Source organism: Chaetodon auriga, chromosome 19 (genome assembly GCF_051107435.1).
Source record: "Chaetodon auriga isolate fChaAug3 chromosome 19, fChaAug3.hap1, whole genome shotgun sequence".
NCBI lineage: Eukaryota > Metazoa > Chordata > Actinopteri > Chaetodontiformes > Chaetodontidae > Chaetodon > Chaetodon auriga.
In genome coordinates, this window is record NC_135092.1 from 21630788 (window position 1) to 21654000 (window position 23213).

Sequence of the window (23213 nt, forward strand, 5' to 3'; positions counted from 1 at the left end):
GTCTTGTTGCTTAACACCGCTGTACTGTATCTCAACCTCTCACGAGCTCTTCGGCGCAGCTTCATGAGAGACTGGAGACAGAAGAAACAGATGAGTCCGCTGTGGCGTGTCAGGCCGAATCGTCTCCACGTGTGTGTGCAGGGTTAAAATGACGTTTTGTGAATGAACTCTTCGTCGTTGATATCGTCACGACTAAATCAGTGCAGCTGATGATTCGAGTAAAGCTCAGTAATGCAGTCCAACCCAGAATAAAGTTTGTCCGTTATTCTTCTTTTTCTAAAGTACTTACTCATCGGTGTGGAAGTTATAGCAAAAACAAGCAATTATCCACCTCTGAAAATACACTTTTCAAAGGTGTGTGTGTGTGTGTGTGTGTGTGTGTGTGTGTGTGTGTGTGTGTGCAAAGTATGAGGAAGATGAGTGGAGTGTGTAATTACAGGGAAAACAAAGCGCTGCGTCCTGATGCATTCTAAAGCAGACCTTGCTAACAACCCCCTTTTGTTTTTTACGCATGAAATTACGCGTCCACCGGGGCATATAATTAGAAATCAATTAAAGTCCATATCACACATCCAGCTGAATTACTCCAAACTATTTTGCAGTATGTTATCTAAGTGTACTCCCCGAAGGCTGCAGCATCGAGAGCTTCAGAGAAGACGTCACGTTCATTCAGAAGTATTGAACAGGCTGTGAGGAGAAGAGTGTGTTAACATGTGTTAGTGCCTGTGGAAGTGTTTGTTTGAAGGCACACACACACAGTTTCATGTGTAGATTACATTACAAAGACTCCACAGATGATGGATCCTACAGTTCCCATAATGCAAAGTGCCTTTTCTTTAGCAACCATGGCACAAAGAGAATTAGTAATTCAGATGAAGCAAACTCAAGGACGTCAAACAAAGCAAATTAGGGCTTTGAGTGACGGCTAGCTGCCAGGTTTCAGCAAACGGGCTTCATTCGGCCTCCTCAGCTCCACCCACGCTCCACCTCTTTGCCCATTTTTGGGCTTTACGCAGTGATAAACACCCGCGTCATTCAAACTCCATGCCCCACTTTGTTAAACATGGTTTAACCCTAACCCGATGACATCATCAGGGACTGGCTTTAGCTCCCTCCAGAGTCACAGAGGACACTATACTTGTGATTAAACTGATCTTTGTGTGTTAAATTGGTGGCGTTACCCTTTAAAAATGATACCAAGGCTACACGTGCTTCCTCAAATATATCTACACGTCGAGGCTACGGCGTCGACAGAGATGAAAGCCCGCTGTGGCCTGATCGTATACAACATGTACTCTGTAGAGGTGTTAACAGGTGAAATCTGATGCTGAGCTATGAATCTAAACCCTCGCTTTGACTGTGAATCCAGCGTGAAGTACCCAGGCCCTTAGCAGGAGGAGCACTCTGACTCTCCTCAGAAGGGACCTTGTTCATTGTGGGCTTCACTGCCAAGGTACTATTTGATTTATCCAGTGAGTATCATCATTATCACCATTATCCTTGGTATCGAGCCCAGTGTTACTGAGCCTGCACAGATGACATTAGCGTAGCCCTCCCCTCTAATATGTGCAGCCTTAACAGTGAAGCTTTGTTTTCTGGATCCAAGCACAGAACTCCTCCTGCTCTCACCTCCTCACGCCCTGAAAGGAGAGCTTATGACTGATCAAAGGAAGAGGAGAAGATTCATCAGTCTGCGTGCTCAGATCATGATTTCTGAAATCCAGAACAGAGCTGGTGTCAACGTGGCAGCAAATTAGTGCCAGCTGAGTACTTTGTGATGTGTGTGTGTGTGTGTGTTTGTGTGTGTGTGTGTGTGTGCAGGCATGTCCCAATATGAATTGTGTGTGTTTGGTTTTATTCATTTCACCCCTCAAATTAAACAACAGCTGCTGGATAGAAATGCAAATGCATCTGCATTTTCATGTGGCTGAGTGAGAGGGACGTCCTCGCAGGCTTCCTTCCTCGCTCCTTCAGATTCCTCCTGCGATGGTTATTTCTGAGAGCGGAGGAGAGCAGTGCTCATTCACTCCAGTTCATAATGGTCCTTCTCCAGCCATGCAGAATACGATGGGTTTTTGGGGATTGCTCACTCTCTCTGCCCAGACGCCCGCATTGAACTATTTTAGCCTTTGGGAGTCGTTTGGCGCCGACTGGCTCCTCCAGAAGGTGCAAATGCAAAGAGCTTGCAGGCGTGCAGAGAAACAGGGACGCTTACTGCATGCATAGGTTTTATCATTAGCTCATATGGGCTGATGTTAAGGAGAAGACAAGGGAGCAATTCTCCTATTTCAGCAGATAACACACGCTTTTTATTTTAATGTACAATAAAAAAAACATTAAGGCACTTCAGCCATTTAAATGTGCTTAAAACCAGTTATTAACTGCCTTAAAATTGTGATTTGGCTGTGATGGTTTGGTTGGATTTAACATTCCCATAACGTTTAGAAAAGGATCCAAATCGATGCAGCAGAACCAGAAAAATCCACTTTTCATTGCACATGTTCTTCTTCCTCCTGGTCAAAACCTGGTGCTGCAGTCAGCCTAAGAGTTTGAGTGCATTTGCAAAGGTGTAAATCATCTTATTTTAGAGATTCAACACAAGTTTTCATCACTTGGCTCTTGTCTTCATTCAAACCAGCAGCTGGACATTGAAGCTGGAGCTGAAACGATGAGCAACAGAAAAATAATGAGCAATATTTTGATAAGTGAATATATTTATTTCATTTATCAAGCAGAAAGGCAAAATATTCCCTTCCAGCCTCTAAACTGTGATGATTTTGTCATATCCAACATTAAATTGAATATCTTTAGATTTTTGGGGTGTTAGTCTTTGATGGCATCACTTTGGACATTAAGAAATTGGGATTTTTTTTTCTTTTTCTGAAATTATAGCCCAAGCGTTTAATCTGGGAGGTAATCAGAAGATTCATTAATTTAAATACTCATTAACTGCATTAATCCAGCACAGAACATCTGAGGCTCAGTTAAGAACCGCTTTGTAAAATACGTTTTGGGGTCATCAAAGATTGATTAGAATCCATTAAGGTGATAGACTGAGATTATTAAATTCAGTCAAAGGCAGCCTGGATTATCTGCGGAGCTCCAGCGGTGTGAAGTTGACTCTGCAGATCCAGGACCAGCCGTCATCCCTCACCAAACTTCTTCCCAGCAGCCTCCTTTCCCTCTCGTCCAGCCGTGATTCTGCAGCCATCCCGCATCAGCGCCGCGCTCTGTTCTACTGTATCACACGCAGATGCTCAACGCTGTCCGTATACAGGCCTGCTATTGATGCCCATTACTCCTGCCCCCCTCCCTCCACCCCTCCTCCTCTCCTCCACCTCCCCCCCTCCATCGCACTCACGCTTCCCACCTCCTCCTCAGCATCCCTCGTCTTCCCCGGACTGCAGCAGAGAAACCGCTGCATCGAAGAAGACAAGAACCAGGAAATCCCGGCGCGATGCCTCCAACCTCTGCGGCTCAGTAGAGACGTCAGGATCGAGGCTGTGCGCGCGCGGTGCGATGCGCCCGCTCCTCTGCGGATTGTGAGTATTTCCTTTCTTTTCAAACGTGCCAAACTGTAACTTCATCTCCCTCCGCACTCCGCGGCAGTGGCACACAGATCGTATCTTCACCCGCAGGTTCGATCATTTAATATGCACAGTGGAAATGAGAGATGTCGGACGCACCTGCTGATTAAAAATGCGCCTTTTTGAAATACAGTTATGGATAAACCCTCATGTGCGCGTGATTGACGGAAAAGTTGAGTAACTTTCTAAGAGTTGTCCAGCATGAGCATCATTAAGTGTGCTTGGAATGACGAATTTACCCCACAGGAACGACATTTGATCAGAATCTGTTTTTAAATCAGATCATACTGTGAACACGCGCCTGATTCATTTACATTTATTCTCACGGCACTTAGTTTTTTATGAAATGCACCAGAAAGAAAGGCGCGTGTGCACAATTTCACCAGCTATTTAGTGACTTCCCACACCCCCCGTGTGTGCGGTGGTCGTGCTGATGGTGCCGGGGTGTGACGTGCTCAGTGGTCGTGGACAGATGAGTTGGTACACACGCACGGCGGAGGCAACCCCGAGTTTTCCCGTCCGCCGAGCGCGCACATGCGGGCGGAGTGAATCTGCAGTGAGCGGCACGGACAGAAGGGATCCATCCATTTCTCAGGATTTAATGCTCGATGCAGTGTGGGGACAGACGTGTAGCAGCGCGGCGCGCCGTGCCGCCGCCTCGCAGGGCAGGATTGATCCTCAGGCAGCAGGACAGCCCGAAATCTAATTATGGGACGCGACTTGCGTCAAAAGACTCCGCGGTGATTGATGTTCCTTCCTGTACGTGGTCTGTGGGCTGCGCTCAGCCGGTGGAGCCTGCGCAGGCTGCAGTGCAAGTGGAACAAAGAGGGGGAAAGTGACAGATGAGTTTTCCATAAAGCTGCTCCGTCAGGCTGAATGGGAAGTTTGATTGGATCAAACACGTCCTGACCAGGTGTTTGCTTCAAGGCACTCCTCTGGATGGAGGTTCGCTTTGAGTAGATACGTATTTGTCAAACACCCCAGTCAGTAAATGAATGTTTGCCTCCGGCCTGTATGCATATCTGACTGTTTGCTTTTGCTCAGCAGATGACAATCGAGGCATCTATTCAGTCTACTAAACCATTTTCTGTTGCGTGTTATCTATATTTAATAGGGAGCTGAACACAAAGCAGGGTTTGGCTCATAGGGGGCTGCACGTCATGATGAGGGCCAGGGCCCAAAGTCAGGATGTGATCTGTCAGCCAATCAGTAGCCTGGAAAGAGGAGAGACGGTAACACCATCAGACCATCCAAATGTGCAACCAGGCCATGAAAGATGGCGGCAGAAGAACACACACCATCCAAACGTAACACAGCCGAGCATTAAAAATGACCTCTGATATGATGATGTATTTTTGTTTTTATGCAGAAATGTGCATGAAACAGGTGAATGGAAACCCACCTATGAACACACTCCTCCCACTGTTGGTGTGTCTGGTGCTAGCGTATAGCTAACGTATAGTTGGTTTTTTCAGTGAATAAACACAGTCAAATTCATAGAAACTTCCCTCGACTCTCTGTGTGAACTCACCTGTACAGGTGTTGGTAGGAAGATTTTTTTACCCTCAGATACACCAAGGCTATCTGTTTCCCCTTGTTTCCAGTCTTTATGCTAAGCTAACTTTACCATGAACATACATACCGTACAGACATGAGAGCGCTCTTCTCATATGGCTCTTGATGAGAAAGCAAATAAGCATATTTCACTAAATATCCAAACTGGTCCTTGAATCTGAAAAAGCTGCAGGTGTATTTTTTTAATAAAACATCTATCAAAGAAAAAAACACACAACAAAACATTTTCCTCTAGAAATTTATGATTGAGGTTCAAACAAGGACAAAAAATATTGACAAAAAGTCAGGGTGACAAAAAACACAGAAAAAACAGGCAGGGGCACACACACACACACACACACACACACACACACACACACACACACACACACACACACACACACACACTTTCCATCAAATCACAGTTTGGGCATCCACACAGGGACCCCCGCAGCAGCTGGCTGAACTCCAGCAGTCGGTAAACCCTCGCAGCCATCATTATATATAAGCAATCAGCCAGCAGCGTGTGAGCGTGTGTGTGTGAGCGTGTGTGTGTGTGTGTGTGTGTGTGTGTGTGTGTGTGTGTGTGTGTGTGTGTGTGTGTGTGTGTGTGTGTGTGTGCGTGCACATCCGAAGGAGAGCCCAAATTAAGCCCTGTGTTGTCTGATAGGTCCCTTTGCAGCAGCGCCTTTGTGAATATGTGACTTCATGTGTTGCTGCCGTTCCTTCGTGGATCCTGAGCTCTCAGGCATGATGCTGCTGCTGCGGCTGTAAAATGTGGAGCGTGTTCGTTACTTTCATCCAAACCCGACTCCCCCGGCAGTCACGCTGCTTCAGCAGCCTCTCGAGGCTGCGTGTTTTAAAGTGCTGGTTCATCAGCCTGTTCCCTGTTTTGGAAAGTGTGTGTTTCTAAGAGCTAAAAAAGTGAAGTTTGGAGTTTTGGAGTCTCATAAAGCTTTTTATCAAAGGAATCAGCTTTGGTCTGCAGACCTGCTGTCAGATGTGAGATGACACTCTGTGTTTTGACCTCTGAACTTTACTCCACACTGATCTGATCACCTGTGTCTGTTTGCTTTCGATCTCAGGACGTCTTGGGATGAACAAATGTTTTCCCACAGTGAGGTTTAATGTTTAAATCCACTTTTCTTACTGATATAACTAAAAAACTCGGCGAAGGGTCTCTTTTTCGTAGCATGTTAAGCTGTAGGATTGCAAAGGAAGTCCTGCGTTATTTCTGCCAAAACCTAAACCTCACTTGTGCAACATCTGCTGAGCTTGGCGTGTCGTTTGATTCACACGGTTCACATTCGCATTAGCAAATGCTCATCGCGGCCATCTGTGGGCGCCGCAGAAAGCCTGTGGGGCTCTGCACACACTGCTTGCATTTACATATTGTGAACCAGTTTGTTGCATGCAGATACTGGATCTTCTCTGTCCGAGTTAGATGTTCGTGCTGCTCTCAGCCACGATAAAACCACGCTTTTGATGAGATGGGATCCACAACGTCCTGCAGTAGCCATTTTCTCCCTTCCACCCTGCATGTATGTCTTCCAGGGTCCCAGAGTGTGCACCTGCAGAGTGTGTGTGCGCGTGCATCCACTGTGTGTTGGCGTGCATGCGTGAGTGATTAATGAACGTGGCTGGATGGCGTCAGCGGGCCATGACAGCACGACTGCGAGGAAATCGTTTCTTCTCTCTCCGTGGACTGCTGATTCAGAGCTCGCAGGAATTTTTGCTGATTGCTAAAATCACATCATAAGGGTGCTGTTATAATAACCCCAATCACAGCAGAAGGCGAGGGGAGTCGCCATCAAAAGGAAGTAAAAGCAGCCATAAATGATATTAGCTCGGCTGCTTATGGGGCGAAAGGCTGAGGTTGAATTGGATTGAAATGTTGCACCTTGTCGTATATGTAGCACAGGCCATATAAGTTACTTGAAAACGGGCCTGGACATCAGGACTGGACCTTTAAGAGTCATCTCTCAGCTCAAAAACCATGGACAGACTTCTAAATGTCAGCATTAATGACCATTTGCATAAGGAGGAGAACAGTTAGCCCGTCATGAATAATGAAATGTCAACAGGAGAGGGGCATCTTTCATGTTCTGCAGCGGCATCGAGACGATAACTTTGAAATTCTCGGCGCTCTCGGGCGAGGGAGACGAGGGGATGGAGGGAGAGAAAGGAGGAAGAAGCGAGGAGAGATTGGCAGTCATAGGAGGAAAGCGGAGATCAGAGTGGAGGAGGTGAACTGAGAGCAGGGATTATACACAGACCCGGCTGCCTGCTATGCACCGTTATTCATTTTCCCTCCATTATAAAAAGTTCTCTCAGCGTCGCAGAGCAGCCGGCTGATTGGCTATTTCATTCTCGGCCATTTGGTGCAGAAGCTCTCAGAGCGTATCATGAGGTTTATCGCCGAGTTCGACCTTTAGTCTCGGACGTCAGTTGGAGGAGCAGCGTTGCCGGAAATGAGTTTGGGGGAAGTTTGCAGAGAGGAGTGAGCTGAGGTCCTCAGAAAGCTCGGCGCTCCTGTGATACGCTTCTTTTTCAGACGATTTTCAGCAGATTTAAAGCTTTAAAGAGAACGTTGAGACCAGTCTCATGTCTCTGTGTTAATTACAGTCAAATAAATTAGCTTAGCTTAGCATAAAGGCTGGAAACATGGGACAAAAGGCACCCTGGTTGCCTTCAGTGTTAAAATATATGTCTGCTAATATCTCTAAAGGTCACTAATTAACCTGTTTCATCGTCTTTGTTTCAGTTGTATATGAACAGAAATGAAAAATGTTTTAAGGGGAGTTATTTCTATGTTATGTCCGTCTTGCTGTGAAAATGTGACTTACGTCTTTAATACATTAGAAGTAAAAATATTCAGTGCAGTAAAATGTCCCCTGACTGTTATATATGATCTCATTCGATTATTCTGACTCATGCATTCATGTAAAAGCAGATTTCACTGCTGGAGTTTGTTGAGGTGGAGCTCATTGTGAACACTTTGTGTCGGACTGCAGCCAATGATTCTCTTCATTCTGGATCAATCTGCTGATTTTTTCTTCCATTAATTGATTGTTTGGTTTGTAAGTAAACAATCAGCAGTGATCAGCATCAACAGTACAAACCTGAAATTATTAAAATCAATTCAAATAAGTTAAATCATTACAAGGAAAAGCAGCAAATCCTCTGCTATACTTAGACATTTTCATGTGTTTTGTGAGCAAAAACCCTAAATTATAAATCAGATAAATGCAGTGAAGAAAAAGCACAATATTTCTGGACTGGATGGAAAATACTCAAAGTACAAGCATCTCAACTTCGTACTTAAGTGCAGTACTTGAGTAACACGACGTGTTGTACAGGTCGATGACCAGTAAAGGCTAACTGGTCCCTGTGCTTCCAGTCTTTATGCTAAGCTAAGCTAATCAGCTCCTGGCTCCAGCTCCATGTTGAGCTTTAATGAGTGTTATTGATCTTTGCTCTTCACTGCACTTATTTGAATGTTAAAAATAAAAGTTGTGAGTTAATGAAACCATGTTAGATAAACGTGCAGCAGCTCTCATTTTACTGAAATACTGACCTGTAGAAATACTCGCCTTGCCTTTCAGCTTCAGGCTTGAATCCCGACAAAGACACGTCTTTGTATTTGTCACCCTGAAGCCGCGGGATGGTGAGATTTTTCTCGTCGGCCTTGTGTCTGGACGCCGCGATGACCAGGGGGAGTCGGCGCCTCGTCGTCTGGCCGTGCACAAACTTAGTTAGAACACATTTCCTTCTTCTTTTCACTGCTGCATTGCACCAAAACCTCTCGGGCTGCCCCTCGTCTCAGTGGAGCGCCGGCGCTTATGTTCAAATGACAGATCCAAACTGATGTTTTATCTAATCCCGCAGAGCAAAGGTTAGCAGAAACACCATACATCAACCTGCCACGCTCCGTTCGGGCGCTTTAACCCAGTCTCAACTCCTCAGAGTGTGCTTCCCACTCCGGGGGCTGCAGATACAAATAGAGTCGCATGTTAAGCTAAATGTAGAAGAGGTGGATTCTTTTCTTCTGCTGCATTGTATCATCAGCGAGACGCCGTAGCGCTGTCACAGAGCTGTTTCCTCTTTGGTGGACTGTGCTGAGCATGTCGGTCGTGTGTATATGAATCATTTCACAGATCATACCATTGTTTCAGGTCGCCTTCTGTGTTTTTGATTGGCAGATGCCACTGACGGCTGTTCGGGGGTTCAAATAAAACTCACGGTTCGTGGTTTTGAGTCAGGGATTGGATCCGTTTTCAGATCGACAAAAAAACCCCAAAAAGGTTCGTTTAGGGTCACTTTTTCTTTTAAATGCTCCACTTTGGCTCTGATGAAGTCACCACTCTGGTCCCGCCCACAGCATCTGCTCACTGTCACTCTGTTGGAGTTTTTGGGACCACGCAAACTTTGTCTTTATTATTGTTTACTTGCATCAGTCGTGCAGATTGATTGTAAGTGAAATATGCTAATGCCATGTGATGTATCAGATCAGTGTTTTCCAGAGCCAGAAAAGTGCGACTTCACATGTTTTTGTACTGTTCCGTCTGTACTCTGTAATTGCCCTGTCAATAACCGTGTTGCTGAAGGGATTTGGAGGGTAACGCAGGGCCCGAGGCTTGCTGGTGGTCGTCCTGCAGCAGTCTTGGGGCCTGGTGACTGCTGGCAGACAGACAGCTCCGGCCTGATGTGTTGACGGGTCTTCAGAGAGGCCAGACCGCTGTCACAGTCGAGGGAGCCCTAAGGGGAGGCAGTCATACATGCTGACATGTTTTCCCAGCCGAGGAACATGACAAATGAATAAGCTCTGACAGAAAATATGCTCACAAAAGCTAAACTTCAAGGAACATAACATGTCTGGATGCATAATACAAATGAATAAATAATGTCATGTATGAATATTTATTCAGTTCTGTTTGACCTGACACAAATATGCACTGAATAAAAAAATAAAAGGTGTCTTACCACGTACACTGCATGCCTGACATTAGAACAAGATAAAACATAATTCCAGTATTAAAAAATAAATCACATCATTATGAAACGATGCTGGAGCATTGAGGGCCTGCTGCTTGCAATCAGCGATTATTGGGGGAAAACTCCAGGAACTGCACTTTGTTTTTTTCATTTTTAACACATTAAACATGACATTACACGTGAATTAACCAGCTTTAGAGACTAGCTGCTTCCAGTCTTTATGCTAAGCCAAGTGTCTCTTGGCTCTAGCAAAATATCAAACCTGCAATAATGTTCTTGGCCACTTGGCGGCAGCGGAAACAACCTGTAAACACAACACTGACATCATCACCTATTAAGTTGATGTGGGAGACTTATTAGCATTTGCCTGTTTAGACGTCTCGCAGTTTCGGAGCGATTTTCATTTTGAGTCACGTCTCAGCTGAACTGATGAATTCCAGTATCGACTCTCCTTTTAGCTCCGTTGTTGGTCTCCACCTTCTCCGACTGTGGTTGAAATGAGGCCGATGAGGCCGCTGTGTGAACCAAACTGTAAAACTGTGAGGCAGAAAACAAGCTATTGTTCAAAAGATGCTATAAAGCTGCATCGGTGCAGTCGGTGATAGTCCCTGTTGAGTCCAGCGGCTTTAACACAGACATGAGATTGCTTCCAGTCTTCTCATCTTACTCTTGGCAGGAAAGCCAGTGAACACATTTCTCCTGTTATTTGGTCGTGGTGAGTTTGAGGGAGTCTTGCGGTCTGATTGTAGAACTGATCCTGAATTCAGGACCTTTTGTCTGATGCTGAGGGTCGCTGGTGATGTTGCGAGCTTTCTGCATCCATCACTTGTGTTTTGTCTGGACGAGAGCGGCGCTGCAGACGCACTGATGCGTTACCACCGTCTGCAGGCCTGCAGTCAGACACCATGACGTGTTGAGGTTGAGGGGGTCACTCCGTCTTGTTTTTGGACTGCTGTTGTCTTTTCGTTACAGTCGCTTTGGGCTCATCAGTGATCTAACTGGATCAAAAAGTTGTGAAAGTCGCTGTTTTTCTGAGTGCTTGAAAAACTTTGGATCCACCTTTCAAGCTGCGTACATACAAAATATAAGATTCCTGCAGTAAATCCAGCCTTTGTGAAGCTCATCACGCTTGCCTCTTGGTGACAGTGTGTCAAAAAATATGCTTATTCACCTCTTTTTGGAGGCTGTAGCCTGTGGCGCTTATGAATTGTGTTATATTTGTAGGTGTCAGTCGTCCACACTCGTTCATGTAGATGGTTTATGTCGACTTGCTGCTTTTGGAAGATAATAAAACATCTTTGTAGTCGTGCTGCAGAAAGAGGGCAGTTACTTTTCACTGCATATGATATGATAAAGATTTGTTTATGTTGCAATTAAAATTTTCAAGACTGACATCATGAGATAAACGTGAGTGTGAGAATACTCGATGACTCAGTCCAGTTTGTTCTCAATGAGTCACTTTCTGCTCTTATTTCATTCATAGCAAAGCGTTTTCTCTTCAGGTATCAGCCTCAGCGGGACGTTCGGCTGTCTCAGAGTCAAAATGATCTTTTGAAGTTATTGTCAGTGTGCCAAGAAATACTGCAGTCGAGTATTTGTGACAGACAGCTTTTAATCAGGCTCAACCTGCTTTTCTCTTTCTGTCCTCACAGGCTGCTGGTCTCTGCTGCTGAGCCCTGATAGACGGAGGATCTTTCCAATTTCAGATCAACTGTCTCCATTTCAGCACCGTCTGGCTGCTCTCATCCAATGGAATTAGACATCATTACTTAATCGTTAGTTTCCTGGCAGCTGACTGGCTTTTAAGCACTAATAAACTGCCTTAAGTCTTGCTCTGTGTGGATATAGAAGCCCAGAGAGAAAGAATTTGTAGCTTACATTTGTAGCACCTGGTGGAATAAAAGCTCCAGAGAGTTGAATTAAAAGACTTTCAGCGCCGGAGATCCTTGTGCCAAGATGGATGAAACACATAACAACAGGACTTCCTTGGTTAAAGGTGCCAAGGACATCGCGAAAGAAGCCAAGAGGCAAGCCTCCAAAAATCTGAGCAAAGCTGTGGATCGCGCCTCGGATGAGTACTCAGCACATCGCAGCTACAACCGTTTCCAGAACGAGGATGAAGAGGAGAACTACAACAACTACGCCCAGCAAGGCGGCCACTACGCTGAGAACGCAGCCAATGACGAGGACGGGGCCTCCAGTGATGCCACGGAGGGCCACGACGATGAAGATGAGATCTATGAGGGGGAGTACCAAGGCGTGCCTGCCTACAATGACGGGAAGCTGCGGGACGGGCAGGTGGCTCTGGGCCAGCCGGTTTCTGACAGCGTGAAGAGCCGCAAGGAGCTGGAAAATGAGAGGCAGGCGGACGAGGAGGAGCTTGCCCAGCAGTACGAGCTGATCATGCAGGAGTGCGGCCACGGGAGATTCCAGTGGCAGCTGTTCTTCGTGCTCGGGCTGGCGCTCATGTCAGACGGCGTGGAGGTGTTCGTGGTGGGCTTTGTCCTACCCAGTGCTGAGACGGACATGTGTGTCCCCAACTCTGGCGCCGGATGGCTTGGTAAGGATTTGGATTAAGTTGTTCTCACGCAGACGCATTACAAACATCTCACCTGTCGGCGCTGATACGCCTCTACCATCAGATCACAGATCATTCTGTATGTGGAGGAACCTGTAGAGGTGTACCTCAGGGCGTGTCAGTGCACCATGACATCACTGTTCGGCTTGGTTACAGGTGCAGCAGAGCACACCTCTGACCACACCCAAACAGTGCTGGTGCTCAGTGCTCAGTCTGGTGCTGTTGCCCTTTAAAATCCACATTTTTTCATTTTTCAGAGTTTAGCAGCATCAAGCACACAAAGTGCACCGGCATGCTAGCATTTAGTAATTAGCACAAAGAGGAGTGTGGCCGACACTTTCATCCCCAGACAGCAGCCGTGGACGTATCTTGTTCTTTTATTTAGTCATACATATTTAAAGAAGCATTTCACAGCCGGACAGATGGTCTTGTCGTGAAACTGGGCTGTCTTTAAAAAGATGCAAATATTTTTTAAATTGGAGCTACTTGCCAAGAGAAAAAGGAGTGTGATATTCTCTTCTGCTCAAAAGGTAGAAAACCTACACCAAGCAGAACGCTGTTAGCCGGCAGGCACACAGAAACTGCAGAAGTACAATCTGTAGTTCAAACAACAGCCATCCGGCGGACTTTTGTCAGTAAATGAGCAGGGAGCTCTGGGTGCAGGCCAGGCCTTCATTTGCATGTACTCCTCTCACTGTAATGATACAAAGCTGGTTGGAAATCAGCAAAATGTCCCTTTAGGAGAGCATGTGACCTGAAAGCCTCAAACTAAAGCCAAAGACAGAGCTTAAAGATGACAGGACAACCAAACCCTACATGATGGAAATCATGTGGCTGTAATCAGTGATGGAAGGAGGAAGCAGGTTACAGCCGGCATGGATGGTGATGTACTGAATGAAAGAACGTCACTTCGTCAGGCATGTTCTGAGTCTTGAACAGTCAGGATCGTGACCATGTGTGACAGTGAGACATCCTGACTTTAGGTGTAGTGAGTCATCTACCAGAAGCTGTGAATTCAGCTGAGAGTCAGCTGTGCAGGCTTTGGAAATGAATCGCTGCACTTCGATGGAGGTAAAATGCACCAAGTTACAGATTGTTGGAAGATTTGGCCGTTGACGGTTTCCTCTGCTGGCGTCCTGCTCCTGACGCGCTGTTTGTGACATGCAGGCTGTGCGTGGAGAGCGGCGCTGGGTGACACTCTCCACTGTAATCTCATTGCTTTAGGAGCTTGCCAGTGGGTTGTCATGGCACCAGGTATTTGGATGCATGAGTAGGAGGTGTGTTAAGCTAGATGGAGCTCTCCCACACTGGGGAAAAGTTGTGTGTTTGCGTGCCACTGATGTGTGTTTGAATGTGAGCTGTGCACGATTTCTAATATCGGGGATAGCTGCATGGCACCGGGCATGTTTCTCAGCAAGCTGTGGCCGTGCTCAGTGTTAAATGAAAGCATTCATCACTTCCCATAGAAAGATTAAAAGAACTGAATGTGTGCTTTCATAATCAAACAGAGAACGCTCACCTTGTTTGTTTTTTGGAAGCAGGACGGTTTATTATTCACCCAGATTTCACCCGTATTCTGACTCATCGCTCAGTGGGAGACAGAGAATAGAAAGAATGAGTCATTTTCCCAACTCGCTCACACACCACATAAATAAAGGATGTGTGTATGCGCTCGCTTGTAAGAATAAACCTTACACAATAGAGCCGATCAGTGTTTTTACCACAGCTTCCCTGAGAAGGTCGACAGGAGCCTCTTCAGTGGACCTCTGGGTGGACAGAGACTGAAAACGAGTGAGAAAAATGATAAAAAAGAGGAAAATGATCATGCGGGACTGTCAGATTTTGCCAATCTTTAGCTCAGACTGAGCTGTGTAATGTCATTAAGGGACTCACAATGAGAGATTCATTCACATTATATGATTTCTTATTGCAAACACGTGAAGAGGAACACAGACATGATGCTGCATTAGCACGCTGGCAGATGAGGTTTATTTTGGCTGGATGTTGTTGCACAGAAAGAGATATTGACTGGGTGGAAAGGGGTTGAATCAGTCCGACTCCTGCTGGGAAGTTCGTGTTACCCTGAAGTTGTCTCTTTGATATTCAACGCCGTGTGGGCTGCAGTACCTGTGGGGGGTATTAGTGGGCCCTGAGGGAGTTCACATGAAAGGAAAAAATCTGCACATAAGTGTCGTTCAGCTGGATTTTTACTCTTTATTCACATTTTAAATCACATTCCTGCAAAACAGGAAATGTACCTGTTAAAAATGAAGACGGTGCACAGACTTATTCATTCTGAACGTCTTCATATTAGAATTTTAAATGATGCAAATCCATATGTTTGATAATATTCTGATTTTTTACTCTTTAAGCAACACATTCGCCGGCCATGAGTCAAACAAACCTAATGGCTCGCACAGTCCTTCAATGTGAAGTGTAACCTCTGAGACTCATATTAAATGCTCCACCTGATCCAAAATGCTGCAATATTGCACAGATTTACATTTTTACTGTGCATGCTTTTCTCTCAGTTTCCTCCAAAATGACTCATTCATTTTCCCATTAGCATGCATTACCAGCAGTTTTGCCCATAATCTACACCCACTGCTGCGCCTTTCCCCCTTGGCTTTCCCTTTAATATCATACAAAAGGTGAGATGCTATCCGGATATGGGATGTTCCAGGTTTTTTCCCTCCTGCTCTCGTCCGTCCTCTCCGTTACCCTCCCGCTGTAATCCCTCTCTTACACTGTCTCTGTGTCTCACAGCCGTGCAGGCGATCTGAAGATATGGGCTGGAGTTAATCTCTGCAGCATTGTGCTTCACTGCAGTTTAGCCATGGTAGACTGGCTCACGTACCTCCCCAGAGAAAGAGGGGGAGAGGGAGAGCGCTGCTTTCGTGCACTTCCTATCAGCGCCCTCCCCTCCCGTTTCTCTTCCTCCACATATGGCTTTAATTTGTCTGCGGGTGTTTTCCTGCGCCACCGTTAGCGTTTTGATGATGCTCGCTCGCGTGAAGCCGTGCTGCAGGTGGAGCTCAGAGTGAAGAGCTCGTGGTACATCTTCATGAAGCTCTGTGTGGAGCTACTTTACGTGTACGATCACAAACACCATCGACAGCTGACGTTAATCAACGCGGCGCAGTAATGAATAGGCTGTGCTGCAGCCGGAGGTCAGCTAATTAAAAAAAACCAGGGACAACAACATTGGCTGCCATCTCTTCATTGCCCGTCCTCGTCTCTTTCTCCCTCACAACAAAGCACCATCACGGGATCTATTCACCCGTTCAGAGGTCGCAGTTCAGCGTGCTTCTACCATAAAACCTGACTGACTTGTTTTGTGTTTCTTGTGGCGTTGAGCATTGATTAGAGTCGTGACATGAACAAGGAGCAGAGTTCATCTTGTTATGTCTCTCTGCCAGTATGCTGATGATGATGCATTAAAACTTTCAGGGAATGGATGAAGAATGTTTCAGTAGTAATTTGAAAACAGGCTTTAATGTCTCAGTTTTGAGTAAAGCTAATGTGCAAGTGATGATCTTTGAATAATACTATGGAAGCAGAGAAGGATCATTAATAATTGAATTAAGAATGTGTAAGCCTGCAGTTATATGTCACCTTTTGTGTGCATGTGTGCAAAAACATTTTGAGCACACAGATGATGATTTGCACAAAAAAAAATGTGCTGCTGTATTTTCACATCCACTCAGCCTCTTACCTGCTGCCATTGATGCCTCATCTGCTCACCTGCGCTGCCAGTAGCTTTCCACACTCAGCCACGCCCACCAGTCCACTCACCTGATCACACACCTGAAGCTCATCGCAATCAGCCCAGCACTTAAGAGGCTCTCCCACAGACGACGAGTACCAGACTGTTCTTTGCTCTGTGCAAACCCTCCAGCGTATCTTATCGGATTGATTGCATTGCTGTCAGTTTGAAGTCTGCTGCCGTGTGAGCAGCTCTGAGGCTGTATGTAGGCACACTGGTGCTTTTAGCTAAGTGCTAATGTCAGACACATGCTAGCTACGAGAGTGCTAACATCTTGATTAGCAGGCACCACGTTCACCATCTTATCTTAGCGTGTTAGCATGCTAAATTGATAAGAATGTCTTCAGTTTTGGGTTAGACTAGTGCCAGCTCTGACCATTGGGAGCCATGAATGTATGAGCCACTCCGTCTAAATGTCTGAATATTTTACTGGATAAGCAAAAATTGGAGCTGCTGGTGACTCCAGAGGAAAAGTTAAAAGGTCAAGGACCACCAAAGTCCATCTAACAGAGATATTTCAGTCTGGACTGAGGTGGTGGAGCGTAACCTGTACAGAGAATCAGGTGACGATGGCTCGGTCTGAAGGTGTTAAACTCTGTTCCAACAGGATGAGACAGAGGTCTGAGTGTTTTGAGTCGACTCCACATTATGAAAGCAAATCAGCAGGTGTTGATGTAATTAATGCCCATGGATTGTGCTGTGCTCCCAGGGGTCTTCCCTCCCCTCCCTCCCTGCCTCCCCCCTCTTCTGCTCTCATTCCCTGTTGCAACCCACCTGTCAATCACGCACGGCCCCGTGGGAATCTTCTCATCTGTTGAAATCCTGAAGCTCTAACATAATGTCCTGAACGTTCCCGCCGAGGAAATTAGCGCCGGGTTCTGCCGAGCGCTGCCTGCCCGCCTGCCTGCGCTCTCCTCTCATCCATGGCCGGACGCTGCACGGCGGTGTGGAGAGAAAACAGAGCAGAAAGGTGTCAAGAGAGAATTACACTTGCGCATAAGAGCTAATTACTATTGGATAAAAAAGCAGCGTGCGTGGAGACTGATGGAGACAACTTAAGAGTGAGCTGAAATAATCCCTCTGGGCGCAGAGAAAAGCTGCACAGTGTACCGTTAAAAAGAGCAGAGACGCCGTCTGCTGGGAGCGCCGCTTAAGTAAAAGATTAGCACTACAGTTCAGGTGGGCTCAGTACAACTTTACTGAGGCTGACTGCTAAACTTCAGCCTTTTGGATGGAATTTATACGTGTTTTTAAAGGACTGATTCATCCATCAGTCCACTACCAACAACCGCTCATCCTTTGGAAGGTTGTGGGCGGGCTGGACCTGATCCCAGCTGACCTGGACTGGTCGCCAGTTCATCACAGGAATGACATCCAGAGACAAGCCGCCAAAGTCACCAGTTAACCAAAAGACATGTCTTTGGACTGTTGGAGGAGGCCGAAGCCCACGCAGACACGAGGAGAACATGCATAGCCGAGACCTGAAGCCTCTTTTTAGGCATAAAGTTGTTGGTGTGTTACCTGCATGAGGCCAAACGGCTCAACACAGTTATTGTCTCTGTGCTCCATTGATTTTAACTAACCCTCTCCAATTTACATAAAAGCCCTGCAGTCTTCAGGGAAGTGGAGGTTTTAAGGTCTGACCTGAGTTTGAACCCTGCAAATCCAATCTCAGAAGCGTTCATACTGTGTCTCAGATGCCCCATCACCACCGCTACCCTCCCCCTTTATTACAGATACAAAACCCAGAGCAAGGGGAGCCATAAAACAAATGAGCTGGTGTTACCAGATAGCAGAGTACATGCTTTCAGATCCATTGTCTGTGTGTAACGGCCACAGTCGAAAGATGTCACGGGTTTGTGCAGAGAGCGGCGGCGTTGATATTCGCTTTGATATTTGTAAGCTAGCCGTGGTGCAGCTTGCTCTTTCTGTGCCGCCCATCGGAGAGCCCTCTCTGCAGTAGCTGTGCATAGATAGACCCAGTGGCTGTCACCTGTAATGAATCACTAGCTCTCAGCATCATGTCTGCGCAGCTTGATAAGACCTTCTACTTTCAGCGTATCTGTCCCATCACCTCAAACACAGCGAGGGAGGAAAAAAGAAGAGGCTTCCTTTCCTCAGTCTGCGTCCGTTCTGCTGCCTCGTCAAACATCGCATCGCCCCTTCCTCCTGCATTAGCATTTTTATTAGCACGTGTAGTAAAGTGGATTATTTACTGGCCTGACATCCCCCCGCCCCTCTCCACCTACCCTTCCTTTATGCCGCATGTTGCCGGGGACAGGAAGAGAAATGACCCCCGACTTCCTGCAGAAAAGCAGCAGCAGGAGATGAATGTGGACTTTAAAAGCAGGGCTGCGAGGTCAACTACTGCTCCGTTTCCCCCGCAGTCACTTTCAGAAATATCAGAATCATTTGAGTCGGACGCAGTGAGTCTGGAGTCCAGAGGTTACCGAAGACAATCCATGTTAGACAGGAGAGAATGGATAGAGCAGATGTGATATCATGGGCCAAGATAAACGCTCCAACAGGGCCTCTTCTCCACAGAAACAGTCCTCTGAAGCTCGCTGAACGTCTTTTCTGTCGCATTGCTTGTATGTAATTTGGTTTATATGCTCAACAACACTCTTTGTAATGGAGAAAGCATCTTGTAACGGGTAAAAAACGGAAACGTCCAGGCTTTAGAGTGGTCTGCAGGGGTCCAGGGGCGTGGAATGAGATTGATAACGCAGTGAAAATGTCATTATCTGTTTAAAAAAGAGCTCATGGCAGCAGGTACTTAAACAGCTGGCGACTTCTAAACCAGTTACTCAAAATCCCTTCACATTGTCTCTATTGTATCTTACCCATTTAACCAGTGTTTAGACTGCTGGAGTTAATGTCTTGGAAGAAGGTCTAGGGTTTTAGTTTATGGTCTTTGGTGGTAAAAGCTCCAGTTTTAACTGTGGATAAACTGAACTGAGCGCTCCAACAGCAGCTGTTGAAGTTTCATCATGCGATGTGGTTCCACATGTCTGCTCTCAGCTCCTGACCCCCCTGCAGGGACTGGAGCCCAGACACGCTGACAAACTGTCCTTTCCGTCCAGCCGAGTTGATCTACAGCGTTCAGTTAATTGATTTTATATACACTCGCGTTTTCTGTGTCTGTCTGTCGATAAATAACCGTTTCAGTCTGAGCTCTGTTACTACTGATGCACTTTTAAAGCACCACTTAATGCTTCAGCTGACGTTTAGCAGCTGTGTGTGTGTGATGCAACTCCATATGCATGTGTGTGTGTGTCCAAGACCAATGCAATACTAGACCAGTGATTCCTGCCGTGTCAGCAGGTGTTGGACCAATCAAACAGTACGGTATGTTTTATATGGCGTAAGATCTTTCATTAATGTGTAATGAACATGTAGCTTTCATGTGCTTCGCTAATTAATTGGACTGCCTGTGATGCGGCTCTGCTACACCAGCGTTACTGAGTAGAAATGTAGATGCTTGCACTTTGAAACTTATCTCAGCATCTACAGCTGCTACAATCCTCCTTTAAACCTGCTTACAGTGACAAACCCACAGAGGACTGTCATCCAACATGCACTTCCTGTCACCTCTCTGCAGCTTTTTAGCATCTTTGTTTTGGGTTTACGGCCCGTTTTGGTTCACTTTACGACTCTAATTAACCTTGTTTCCAGACAGGCAGCAAAAAGTCCCAGATAAACCTGCAGTGCACTGACTGCTTAGCACCAAACAGCGGACGAAGAAGGCAACCAGCAGAACATTTAGCTGCTCGACAGCCAGATATTTCCCTCAGCAGTTGGTGGAGACCATAACAGAGCTAAAAGGAGAGCGACTGTTGGACTTTGGACTCATCTTTAAAATGCCTGATTGCAGCGAGCCCAGTTGTCTGGTTCCCTGACATTTGTTTGAATTTCAGTGCTGCACTATGCTCGGAGAACACATGCATGAATGAGTGTGGGTGCAGACTGTCTCCTCTTTCCAATGCGTGTTTTATTCAGTCAGCAGTTTCACCAGATGGTCGGGGTGGTTTCACGTTTCTCTGCGTCTCTCCCTGTTTGCAGGTAGCATCGTGTACCTTGGGATGATGTTCGGAGCCTTCTTCTGGGGCGGCCTGTCAGATAAGTTGGGCCGTAAACAGTGCCTGCTGATATCCATGTCTGTCAACGGCTTCTTCGCCTTCCTCTCCTCCTTCGTCCAAGGCTACAGCATGTTCCTGTGGTGCCGCATGGTGTCTGGCTTCGGGTGAGTTCACTCCTCTCTGCTCTTGAGTGTTTCCTCCTCGGTGTGTTTGAGAGAATGAAGCCCCTCTGAGGGCTTCTGCCTCTCCAGCCCGATCTGTCCTCCCACCTCCCCTCCTCCGAAGTCAAAGCGCATGACAGGAGGTTATTCCAACTGCCTGGCACCGGCCCATCCTCCTCCCCCGAGTCGCAGGAGGAGGATCAAAGCAAAACAAAAACGTTTGCAGAAATGAGCCGAGGACAGTAAATGAACATCTGTCCGTTTTAGCGCCGCTGTGGTCTGCTTGGCTGCCCACGTCCTCACTAAATGACGTGCCCCCCCCTCGAAATGACGTGACGTCCCTGCTCTTACATGGCTCACAAAGGTCACCTCTGTATCAAAGGTCAAGCTACTGACCGATACAGTAAACTGCAGGAAGCGAACAGAATTATGGGGCACAGTTTGCATTTTTAACAGGATCAAGGGTGATGACCTAAACTGATGTAGCTCGATAATGAGCCTCAGTTAGCATGCCAGATTTACCCCCCCCCCCGCTTCCCCTTATCCTGTTTCTGATTGGCTGAACGGTGTTGTGTGCCTCGCTCCGGCCTCTTTAGATAAGTGCAGACTCGGAGCACACAGCTAGCGGATCGTGAGGCGAGTCAGCTGAATTTTAAAGTCTCACCCCACCTTTAATCGTCCTGCTCCGGCTGTAAAGTTACCTGATTTGCACTCGGCTCACCTGTGTTTGATCACAGCTGCATAAAAAAGCAGTCGCCCTCTTCTTGTATCTGTGTGTAAAAAAAAAAAAACAGCTTCTCCTTTAATGGCTTCACTCTAAATTTTTAATTAGCAGCTTTTGCATTTATTTCATCTCTTAATTCTCAATCTGTATGCAGGTGCAGATTTATGATGGTGGTAAAAGAGATGAACGATTGAACATTGGAAAATGTCACATTTTTGTGGAAATCTGCCCGGAGAGATTTCTTTTTTCACAGCTGCAGCCTGGGACGGAGATCCAGAATCGAGTGCATGTTCTGCTTGTTTCATTAAGCTTTTCCTCGCCTCATTAACTCGCCGTGATCTGTCTCAACCAACGGAAAAAGGAGATTCAAACTGCCAGTTTGTCAAATCACACAAATTGGGTTTCAGTGGCCTTCGTGCAGTCGTCATTTAAATTATATGGGAACAAATTGCAAATAAAGACAAGTCATCACAAATCTGTGTGAAGATATTCATTTTCAAGTCCAGCTGGGACACCAGGCCTGCAGACTCTGCTCCTCTCTGGTGCTCCTTCACTTCCTCTGGACAGCAGACGACAGCGTGGTTCCATCCAGCAGACGTTCAGCTGCTTCCTGATGCTTTGAAAACAGGCTCAAACATGTTTCACAGAGAAATATTTCTTGTTGCACAACTGAATTCTGCTCATATTATTCAAAGTTCTAAGAAAAAGAAAGTTTCTCGTTTCTCTTTGATGCTCAAAATGAGTTGGGACCTAGCATGTCTTCTGCACATGGTATATGTGAATTAATTTCACATTCATGCTTAATGTGCTCATTTTTTCAAAGTGATAAATGTGACTGCAGACTCCTTAACTTTTCCCCCAAATGATTTTCTGCAGCTATAAATCAGTTCAGCGTGGTCGTAAATGTTTGTCACACACATTAATGTGAAGGCTGGAGACCGAAGCGTACATGGCTAATTACTGCAAACTGTATTCGCAGGATTGGTGGAGCCGTACCAATAGTGTTCTCGTACTTTGCGGAGGTGTTGGCTCGGGAGAAGAGAGGGGAGCATCTGAGCTGGCTCTGCATGTTCTGGATGATCGGGGGAATTTACGCCTCAGCCATGGCCTGGGCCATCATCCCACACTACGGTGAGTGACAGCGCTGACCTGAAGCACCGCACTGTGAACACTCAGCTCCCCAAAACAAGAAAAAACAAGCAGTAAATGGGGGAAATGGAACTGAAAATAAAAATGTAAACCTCTAATATGTCGTCTCAATGAAGCCACGACCGCTCTACCTGCAGAGCCACAGCCGCCCAACGTGAAATATTATGATAATTAAGGCTCGAAACGAGTGAAATGCTCTCACATAAAACCTGCGTGGGATCAGTAAAGTTATGTTTTATCTGTCTTCATGGTGCTGAAGTTACAATGTAGGAACGTGCTCTTGCATGTATTTGATTGAAGCATCTTCTTGGACGACGGCAAACTTGAGCCTGGTTCCACTTTTTGGCTGGATGACGGTGTGTTTTTTGCTTTGGCGACCCGCTGAGCCAACGCAGCAGGTCAGGCGCTGCCGTAGAACTGCAGGATCCAGACAGAGCACTGAAGCTGTGAGAAATTACCAGACAAAGCTTTAATAACCAGCAATACAATCTAAAGTGAGTCCAAAAACAACAGGTAACCAGCGAAAAGCAACATGGATGGAAGTCATACGGACTCTTTAACGAGACACTCGCTGATTTTACACATCAGTCAGAGAGCTGCTCTGAAATGCCTTCGATGGC

General features: G+C 46.3%; 1 protein-coding gene across 1 annotated transcript in view; it reads left to right on the forward strand.

Moving 5' to 3' along the window:
* Positions 1–3191: 3191 nt before the first annotated feature.
* LOC143337773 (synaptic vesicle glycoprotein 2C-like) overlaps positions 3192–23213 on the forward strand; it is a 34918-nt gene continuing 14896 nt past the window's right edge. The window contains exons 1-4 of the mRNA XM_076757638.1: positions 3192–3542; positions 11789–12696; positions 20543–20723; positions 22424–22575. Of these exons, the coding sequence (XP_076613753.1) occupies positions 12093–12696; positions 20543–20723; positions 22424–22575 (937 nt within the window). The 5' untranslated portion in view covers positions 3192–3542; positions 11789–12092. The remainder of the gene's footprint in view (positions 3543–11788; positions 12697–20542; positions 20724–22423; positions 22576–23213) is intronic.